Source organism: Hippocampus bargibanti, linkage group LG14 (genome assembly GCF_051943395.1).
Source record: "Hippocampus bargibanti isolate YZ-2025 linkage group LG14, ASM5194339v1, whole genome shotgun sequence".
NCBI lineage: Eukaryota > Metazoa > Chordata > Actinopteri > Syngnathiformes > Syngnathidae > Hippocampus > Hippocampus bargibanti.
In genome coordinates this window covers 9,644,995-9,655,871 of record NC_142747.1, presented here as the reverse complement: position 1 = coordinate 9,655,871, position 10,877 = coordinate 9,644,995, and the positions used below count along the sequence as shown (strand labels likewise).

At 41.1% G+C, this 10,877-nt stretch overlaps 1 protein-coding gene across 1 annotated transcript; it reads left to right on the top strand.

Annotated features, from left to right (window-relative positions):
• Nucleotides 1-2,627: 2,627 nt before the first annotated feature.
• LOC148888213 (cholinesterase-like) lies at nt 2,628-9,391 on the top strand. The gene is made up of 10 exons (XM_089013891.1): nt 2,628-2,743; nt 3,490-3,795; nt 4,760-4,985; nt 5,716-5,845; nt 5,947-6,098; nt 6,368-6,554; nt 6,861-7,171; nt 7,873-8,082; nt 8,405-8,562; nt 8,747-9,391. The coding sequence occupies exons 2-10, from the start codon at nt 3,498-3,500 to the stop codon at nt 8,842-8,844; spliced, it is 1,770 nt and encodes a 589-aa protein (XP_088870017.1). The 5' UTR covers nt 2,628-2,743; nt 3,490-3,497; the 3' UTR covers nt 8,845-9,391.
• The last annotated feature ends 1,486 nt before the right edge of the window (nt 9,392-10,877 follow it).

The window sequence follows — 10,877 nt, the reverse complement described above, 5'->3', positions numbered from 1 at the left end:
CAGGGTGCCCAGAGAAAAGCTGTGGTATTGCATGAGGAAGTCTGGAGTGACAGAAAAGTATGTCTGAGCGGTGCAAGACATGTATCGTGACTGTAAGACAGTTGTGAGGTGTGCTGTCGGTGTGACGGAGGAATTCAAGGTGGAGGTGGGACCAGGGTTTAGCTCTGAGCCCCTTCTTATTTGCTATGGTGATGGACAGGCTGACAGACGATGTTAGACAAGAATTTCCTTGGACCATAATGTTTGCAGATGACATTGTGATCTGTAGCGAGAACGGTGATCAGGTGGCGGAGAAACTAGAGAAGTGGAGATATGCCCTGGAAAGGAGAGGAATGAAGCTCAGTCGCAGCAAGACGGAATATATGTGTGTGAATGAGAGTGATCCAAGTGCAAGAGTGATGCTACAGGGGGAAGAGATAGAGAAGGTGGAGGATTTTAAGTACTTGGGGTCAACTGTCCAGAGCAATGGAGAGTGTGGGAGAGGTGAAGAAGCGTGTCCTGGCAGGCTGGAGCGGCTGGAGAAAAATGTCAGGTGTGATGTGTACAGAAGGGTTTCAGCTAGGATGAAAGGAAAAGTGGATAAAACAGTGGTGAGACCCGCCATGATGTTTGGACTGGAGACAGTGCCACTGAAGAAAAGGCAGGAAGCAGAGCTGGAGGTAGCAGAGCTGAAGATGTTGAGGTTTTCTTTGGCAGTGACCAGGTTGGATAGGATCAGGAAAAAGTACATTAGAGGGACAACTCATATTATAGGCTTTGGAGAGAAAGTCAGAGAGGCCAGACTGAGATGGTTTGGACATGTCCAGACGAGAGAGACCGGCTATATCGGGAGAAGGATGCTGAGCCTTGAACTGCCAGGCAGGAGACCGAGAAGAAGACCGAAGAAGAGGTTTATGGATGTGGTCAAAGAGGACATGAAGGTAGATGGAGGACATTGATTCGCTGTGGTGACCGTTGAAGGGAAAAGCCGAAAGGAAAAGAACAAGATTAAAATATTAAAATAGGCCACATTTGTGCTGTATCCGTATAGCCAGCAATTGATTTCTGTATTGCGACTGTTCAACAGGCTAACTCTGCTACTATACTGAGCTTCATGTCTCAGGTCACGCAGCCTCCCTTCTCATGTGTTCAAATAGGGTGACACAGATGGGAGACTGGCAAAGAGACAGAAAAATACATCACTTCTTTGGAATTCTGGATGTAATTTTTCTTTATGATGAATCCTGGAACATTTAGCAAAGTCATCAACTCGCAGGAATTCAAAATTTAAGTGGATTTTTAGCAAATCTCTCTAAGCAACACTCTGAAATGTGTGAGGAATTGAAATAAAATCCATCATTTTCATACTTTCAATGCAAATACTTTACTGACAAAAAAAAAACCTGAATATTTTGTATTGACTTGACAATCACACTTATTATTAATTTGTCTTTGGAGAAGAAGTCAGAGAGGACAGACTGAGATGGTTTGGACATATCCAGAGCAGAGAGAGTGATTATATCATGAGAAGGATGCTGAGCCTTGAACTGCCGGGCAGGAGACCGAGAGGAAGACCAGAGAGGAGGTTTATGGACGTCGTCAGAGAAGACATGAAGGTAGCTGATATGAAAGAAGAGGATGCACAAAACCGGGTTAGATGGAGGACACTGATTCACTGTGGCGACCCCTGAAGGGAAAAGCCCAAAGTAATAGAAGAGGATTAATTTGTCTATTGTGAACAATTTGTGTTCATCCATCATCCATCCATCCAATATCTGCCGCTTTTCTGAGGTTGAGTCGCAGGGGCAGCAGCTTCAATCGGGAATTCTTCTCTCCCCAGCCACTTCTTTGAGCTGTTCGTGCAGACCCCGAGGCGTTCACAGGCCACCTGGGTGACGTAGTCGCCCCAGCTGTCCTGGGTCGTCCCCGGGGTCCTCTGCCAGTGGGGTAACACCCTCACCAGGGAGGCGTCCACGAGGCATCCAAATTAGATGCCCGAGCCACCTCACCTGGCTTCTCTCTATGTGGAGGAGAAGTGGCTCGACTCCGATCCTCTCCTGGACGACCGAGCTTCTCACCTTATCTCTAAGGGAGACCCCGGACAGCCTACGGAGAAAACTCAATTTCTCTTACAGTTTCTGAATTCATTATGGAATCCGACTTTCAGGATGATTGGAATGGATAAAAATGGATACATTCAAGCCCATCTAATCCTCATTGTCCTCCTAAGAATTTAAATCGAGTTATTTTCCTTTGCTTACAAAGGCTTACAACCGCATATGCCTTGCAGTACACTCATTGGACCCATTAAGAATACTTCCACAATCAAATGACAATCAACAATTAATAGTTGTTCAAAATATGCCTGCCTATACAGAAGTCAATGAACAGTTTTGTTCATCACTGTCAAAGAAGTAGTAGCGGAGTATCTCACAAACCTGTTACTGTACAGACTAGGAGGCAATTGTAGTAAAGACGAAGCAAGTCTAGCTGTCTTGAATATAATTAGAGCAAAAAAAAGGTCTGGTCTTATTGGTTTTATTGTTAGATGTGTGTTTGTTCTGCAGGTAAAGCTCACCGCCCCTTGTTTACAGGGTTCAAGCTCATTGTCACCTAAGTAATGCTCCTTCCAATACAACACTGGAGAGGAACAACTCCCTGACTCTGGGAGGGGAGACGAGGACAATGATTCCACGCCTTCCTCATGTCAAACAGCGTCCACTCACTCATCCACTCCATGCAGAGTCAAACTGCAACTGACAAGGTAAGACGTCCCAGCATCATTTGCACATTGGTAGTTAGGTTTTAGTTAATGCAGGGTTTTATTCAATGACGTGTTGTGCAGCATTTGGATTTGCACATTTTGGCATTTGCCGCATGCGTGCGTCTCATAACACGAAGAGGGGAGCCGGGTTAGAGAACGCGCTGCAAAGTGCTTGCATGCACGCGCATACAATCTGAGGTTCAACTGGCGCTTTTGGTGCACGAGCGCATGTGTTTAACCATAACATTAACATGCGCACAAAGTTACATGGGGTTTCCCTTTTATTGCCCACTTAATTTGTTTTGCATGGTAATTGAATTGGTTTTAAACAACAGTTATTCAATTAAACACGTTTCTTTTCCTCCCGGAGAGGACGGGCTATTGCAAAAATAGCTTCAAATGCTTAGGTGTGGAATCATACTTCATAGTTAATGTTAAGATTACAATTCAACATAAAGAAAACATAACATCAACAAAAAATATTACAAAAAAAAATCTGAACATCATAAAGTCCCAAATACTGGATATAAAAACGAGTAAACCAATTGTTCCTCGGTAACTCTAAGTCAGATTTCAAAAGATACCTTCCAAAGGTAGCCAAAGACAGGACAAAACAATGTTTAACACATTTCAAGTTAATCATTACACAAAACAGACATGTAACATGGTGTTTTCCAGCAAATTCAATTATTTTAGTCTGAAATCTAATATCGGACCTAATTCATGTATATTTGTGTTTCTGACAGGATTTACAATGGCGACCCGCTCTGCACAAAACAATGGTGCTCTTCTCATGCTACTTTCAATTATTTCTGTGTCACTTACTACACAAGATGACCTTATAGTCAACACTCGCAATGGGAAAGTCAGAGGAAAACAGCTTTCCGTGCTTGGTGGTGACATCCGAGCTTTCCTTGGAATTCCATTCGGAAAACCACCACTTGGCAAACTGAGATTCAGAGACCCAGAGCCCGCAGAACGATGGGAGGGGGTGTTAGATGTTACGAAATATGCAAATTCATGCTACCAGATTCCTGATACAACGTATACAGGTATGACGCATGTTTTACACACAGACAATAACAGCTTCTCATTTCCAATTTTCTGTCCCGTTGAGAAAAATAAACTTCTTTTACTAGTCCCTGGTACTGTTGAACCACGGGAGATTGTAAGAGAACATTTGGCAAAAGAGTATGTGGTGGGCGGGAACTGCATCATTTGCCACAAGTTTTTTTTTCTTTGGAGGTTTTGATGTGATGCTGGCATTTTCACAAATGCCAGCATACCAACCATACTAAAAACAGAACAAATCCAAAGTAACAAACATGAACCGTGATTGAAGCTAACAACTTACAGTAACAGAACTGTGACAGAACCAAACATTACAGAATAAGCAAAGAGCTCAAACAATGACGCGACACAGAGTGGTCATGCTAGGAGTCTTTTTAAACCAATAATGACATAATGACCAGCAGGTGGGCAGCCGCAGGTGGAGTCCCACAGTGCCAACTGTTGGTCACAAACAGAACCATGACACTTGGAGGTCCTGACTAAAACCATGAAAAACAATTCTGCAATTGGTTGTAATTTGTTTTGTTTCTTTTCTTTGGTGGAAATGTGCTATCCAACAAGCCTGTGCTCCTACTGTAGATGGAACTGGCTCTGGTCATGGATACATGGCTATTTATAGTCACAACCACCTGTCAGGGATGGTTGTTTGGAAACCAGATCTTGCTAAGTTCAGTTTACGTATATTGCAAATGACCCCCCAAATTCGCCCAATATAGATTTGAAAACCAAATTAAAGACTATGTTGAAAGAACCAACATTTTACAGCTTTTTATAGTAAGTGCTCATAAAATGAAGCTCTTGAATTTATGACTCACAATGAAGTTCACTACTATAGATGTAAGAGAAGAGAACAATCCCCTGTAGCGGTTTTTGAGTCGCTGTCATTTTTAGATAAGCTTTTTTTCTTTTGTTTGTTTGTTGGTTTTCTTTTGTTTGTTTTTGCAGATTTCAGGGGTGCAGAGATGTGGAACCCAAACACTAAATTGAGCGAGGACTGTCTGTATCTAAATGTCTGGACCCCTTTTCACAAAGCCAGTCATAGTTCACTGGCTCCTGTCCTTGTCTGGATCTATGGAGGCGCGTTTATTTCCGGAACAGCCTCTCTGGACATTTATGATGGCCGGTACCTGAGTAAAGTTGAGGGTGTTGTTGTCGTATCAATGAATTACAGGTGAGGACCTAATATCGGAAACCTTTTTTGATAGTGATTTATTGGCGTCCCATTAGTAGTGTAATGGCTCTTACGATGGACTTTGTTGCAGCCGGTGTGGGATCAAAGACTTCCTCGTGATTCTTTAATGCTGTCCTTTCATTTAATATGTATTAACTACGGTAGCGGTTGTCACATCGTTTATATGCATTAATAAAAATATTTGGCTCACCAAGTAAAACGTTCAAGAAAAAAACCTGAAATTGAACCTGAATAAAACTTTAAAGGCCAACAGTTCATGAAAATATACTATTTAAAAAAAAAACATTGAACTGGGTACTTTGTCTGTCAAAAAAACATTTTGAAAACATTTCAAATCAAAGATAATTAAGGTGTAAGCTTTGATTTGGATCATCGACACTGCCAGTTCAAGTCAGGATAAATGGACTGCTTGCATCAAGAAAGACATTAAAGGATGAAAGGAGGAGAAAGAATACGGATCAAGAATGGCTTCCTCAGGTAGTAGAGAGATTGTTTCACATCTGACCAGTTTCAGATTTGAAAATTAGTTTCCTCTTGGTTTAATGATACTGTGTTACGTTAGAAACTAAACATTGTGTTACTAAATGCGATTTACTTTTCCGAACACTATATTTGATTTTATATCGGCAGCATTGAACAAATGTCAATATAGTAATGTTAGGATTGTTAGTGAATGTCCTAAGTAACCAATTTTTGTCATGTGTTTAAGAATCGGCCCACTTGGTTTCTTGGCCTTGCCTGACAACAACATTCGAGGCAATGCAGGTCTCCTGGACCAGCGCTTAGCCCTTCAATGGGTGGCCAATAATATTGTTGCTTTTGGGGGTGATCCTTCACAGGTAAGACCTTTGTTACTTCATTCTTGTTTATGCAACATTTGCATAGATGTCTTCACAAAAGTGACAAAAAGAGTTTGCTCTAATTTTTGGGTTCGGCACAGGTCACACTTTTTGGGGAGAGTGCTGGGTCTGCATCTGTTGGCTTGCACCTTCTCTCCCCAGGTAGTCACAAACTTTTCCAAAGGGCTGTCATGCAGAGTGGGTCCCCGAATACACCGTGGGCCTCAATCAACAAGACTGTTGCACATGAAAGGTCTTGATGTTTTTTTTCAAATTCCCGAAAAACATTTTAACTGTAGACCCAACGTTGATTTATAATTATGGATACTGTAAATTGTTACATATTTTAAATCTGGTACATATTTCAAGCCGCCTAATCCTACCATCATTTTTCAAGACAGCATACTGTCACTTTGCTGCTGTGAAATGTAAATTTCTCCACTGTGAGACTAATAAAGGCATATCCAATCCAATCCAATACTATTATGGATATTTGTGTTGCATTGTCTCTTTGCTATCCAGGTCTATGATGCTGGCTACGTTAATTGGCTGCCCCACGTCATCTCCATCTCACCTGGACGTCTGTTTACAAATGACTGATCCTTTGGTGATAACCTCAAAGCAATTTGATGTTTTCACACAGCCCAGTATACTGTCCATTCCTTTTCCACCAATTGTCGATGGCTACTTCCTACCCGATGAACTTGAAGTAGGTCTGAGTCCACCATGCTAAGTCACTGTGTGTATGCCGCGTATTGTCTACCAGATTTAGGTTTTGCATTTGTGGCTTCTCAATTTAACCCAATAATTTGAAATTGATAAGTCCCATATGAACTTTCTACACCAATCAAACTATATTTAGATTTCATCTTTCAGTTGAATACTCAAGGCCACACCGCGATGCCACTGGTGGCCAATACGTCAATCAGAGATTTTCTGTAGAGTATAGAGATTTGTTTCACAGAAGATTTGTTCTGAATGAAAGAAAAACAATACAACAGTTTGTTTTCCGCAGATACTGCTGCAAAGTACTGCACTTCCAAAGAAAGAAGTGTTGTTTGGATTAAACAGTAATGAAGGCACCTACTTTTTAGTTTATGGGGTGCCAGGATTTGACATCACTGGTGAGAGTCTCATCACCAGGATGGAGTTCATGCAAGGAGTGCGGCTGGCTATGGCGGACTTTGACGCTGTTGCAGAAGAAGGGGCAATTTTTCACTACACCGATTGGACGGACGAGCATAACGGGACGAAAAACCGTGACTCCCTGGGGAATCTGGTTGGAGACCGTTTTTTTGTTTGCCCTTTGTTAGAATTTGCTCACAGGTAATTTCAAAGTCTCAATTGTATTACGGTGATGTGAGTTGACTTTAATGCTGCTCATGCTGTTTCACTGTCAGAGATTCTGGAATCAGTTTTTTTTGTGTAAGGACTGCATCTGCTTTTGCTTTTTCTGGGGGGTCTCCATTGGCCTTCTTTTAGATCAAAATAGAATGGTAGGCTTTTAATTGCCTGTGGGTCTGAACAGGAATGTGAATGCTTTTTTTTCTCTTGTAAGTGATTAACTGGTGACTTGTCCGTAGGGTACCCAGTGGTATCTCCCTTTAAGTCACCTTGGATAAGATGATAATGCTTGACCCTTAGAGAGAATATGAATGCGAAGGAGAATATGAATAGGATGCTGCGTGGTAATGGTTTCTTTTTAACAAATGGTGATTTACAGAGGACACTTAATTGTAAATCATGAAAAAAAATATTGAACTTCAGTCATTCTAGAGGCACTAAGTACTTTGTTATATTGCAACTATATTTCAACCATTTCAATTACAGTAAAGTCTCGTTATATCGATATTCAAGGGAGTCTGAAAAAATATCGATATAACCGGGACTATCGATATATCCGACCCTGTTTGCATGTAATTTTCTCCGTGCGTGCATAGAAATAGTATCGATATAACCGGGACTATCGATATATCCGATATCGATATAACGAGACTTTACTGTAATCCATGCTTGTTCACACCTAGGTACTCACAACGGGGAGGTAAAACATTCCTGTATTCTTTTGATCATCGATCTTCCATAAACCCTTGGCCGGCATGGATGGGTGTTTTACATGGTGACGAGATAGAGTTTGTGTTTGGAATGCCACTGAATGAAACATGGGGATATACAGAGGCTGAAGTGAACATGACCAAGAAATTTCTGAAGCACTGGACCAACTTTGCTCGGACGGGGTATGTATAATCAAATACGTCATGGACGAGATTGACTTTTTGATTTCTGTTGTCACACAAGAAATTAATCCATCTGCTTCATTCAAACATTTCCAAAATAATGGACTGTTTGAAAAACAATAAGAAAATGCTACAATATCTTCACTGCAAAGAGTGAGATTGGAAAATTCGTTCCCTCTTAGTTACTGCCTAATCAGGTGTTAAACTGCAGGAAGGGGGGTGAATTTTGACTTTCTTCATTCAACTACAACTGGGCATTGATATTTAATCGCCATTTTATTCCTTGTATGTCTCAAATCGTTGGGTATTCATTTCTTTTCAGAAATCCGGGAATTGATGGGGCCTCATGGCCCTTGTTCACCCCTGAACGGCAAGAGTATTTAACGCTGAACTCTAACCTTCCAGAAAAAAGAAGGATGATGAGTGCCAAAGAATGCTACTTGTGGAATCAAGTGATTCCAAGAATACAGCAGGTTTCAGGTAGGACATGGTTGACCATTTATGAGCGCGCACACTTCTGGAGAGGATCGTGGATGGGGTTTCAGCAAATGAAAAAACACCACTAACACAACAAAACACCTCTAATCATATGGCAATAAAAAAATCCACCATTTCCAAGCCTGCATGTATAGAGTACAGTATGAGTCTGTGCCTTTTTCCACAGGTGATCTACAGGCCTGTAAGACTGCAAATGGAAGTTTGCTCCACTCCAACTACACATTGCTTATTATTTCATTGTTTTTCATGTTACTCTGTCTGTAAGTGGAGCACCGTGAAAATCTGACTGACATAAAACACGACTGTTCGATTCCCATATGCAAAAGAAGGTGGAAAACCACCTTGTCTGTATTTTCTGCTTGGAGACTGGAGGTTCCATAACCTACTCTGTATTGATTTGCGGAGAGTTGGTCGTCTGCTTCATGAGTCTTGATCGAGCGAGGCCACCCGCTCATAATTGATAACTGTACCTTTCATGCATGCCCACATAATCTATTTGTGCACGTGTGTGGACTGTGTGTATGATTAATGCTTGAAACAAGAATTTCCAGCAGAGGTAAAATCATTTCCGTTCATGGGATACACTGTGAGGCCTCCCAGGTCCAGTCAAAATGTTACGTCAGAGCAATATAGCATACAATATGATTTGAAATAGGTAGTTGCTGATGGTTTAGTGTTTCACTCGTCTGGCTTGAGTGCCAGCAGCTTGGGATTGGTTCCCCCTCACTGGTGTTGTGGATGTGGGTGTGAATGTTCGTTTGTTTCTCGGTTCCAGCTTCCCTACTGAATAAAGGACAAACTGTGTTGAAAATGGATGGATAATATTCTATTATCTTCTGTACGAGACAAATCACTTCTATACATAAGTATATTATAGAATACAAGACAATCGAACAATATTGACCAGGGGGGTCAAACTCATTTCACATCGTGGGCCACATAGGGCCTCGGCAGATGTCAAGTGCGCCGGACCATTAAAACTATACCATACATGCTATAAATAACCAAAATATCATGTATTTCATTTGTTTTGGTGTAAAGAAGCACAAGAACATTAGAAAAATGATGACATTTAATGACCTTTCCTTTGACACAACATTTCGTTGCATGAACAAATGTGCAATTTACTTTTATCATTCACACATATGTATTGCAACTGATCCCAATGATTCTACAACGGCACAAAACTTTAACAATAAATTGGTATCTAAAAATATAATAATGCACTTTAAGATTAAATGAGATTTACAAAGAAATGAATTTTTAAACCATTGTTTTTGTTCCTGATATTTGGCATCTTTTGGCCTGTTCAAGTGCATCAATACCAGGTGTCATGTCCTGACGAGCTAACATTTTCACAATGTCATTTAAGTGCTTGTTCGTGAGCTCTGAAGGCATTTTTTTAGTTGACATTGGATTGGATTTGCCTTTATTAGTCTCGCAGTGGAGAAATTTACATTTCACAGCAGCAAAGTTAGGAAAGGGATGAATACAGGAGCTGCTGGAAAGGCAGCCAGTCTTGTGGCGCCGTCTTGAAGTCAAAACAACAACAAAAACTAAATAACAAATAACATGACAACACAAAGACACAGAGAGTCATTCATTCTTAAGCACTTTCTGTACCCTCTTTGTTACGCAATATTAATATTCATTACAGAGAAGATTTGTTCACAAAGGTAGGTTGTTCCAAACACGCACAAAACTTTAGCAGCCAGAGCTGTTAATCTGTGGTACCCTGGTAGTAGATACTGCTAAAATTTGCCCTTCAAATCTGCATCACATTGCAAATTAATTATTTCTAGCTGGATTTCGACCGGTAGAACAGAACCTTTAACTGTGAAATGTGAGCAAAAAACTGAAAATTCTGTCTCAAATTCACCAAATACTTGAAAAAGTTTCTCAAACTCCCACAGTAATCCTGCAATCTTGTCTTTGTACCGCCTCACTTACGCATCAGGTCTGGTCACACACACATCTCTCAGACAGGGGTATTGAGCGGGGTTGCCACTTGCCAGTTACGTGATGAAACCGCGGTTGAAAAAAAATGACCGGGTTGGAAAAAAAACACCGCTGTTTTCTTCTACGTTGATCGAAACAGCACACCTCTGCTCCTTAGTGGACAATACTTGAATTGCACCTCATTAAAAATATGAATTCAATGTTTTTTGTGCCTTTTCCCCACTTTTAAAATCCCGTGGGCCTGATTAAACCTCCTTGGGGGTCGGTTCCGGCCCGCGGGCCGTATGTTTTACACCTCTGATATTGACTGCGTCATGCAGCGTTTGGGGTTATTTTAG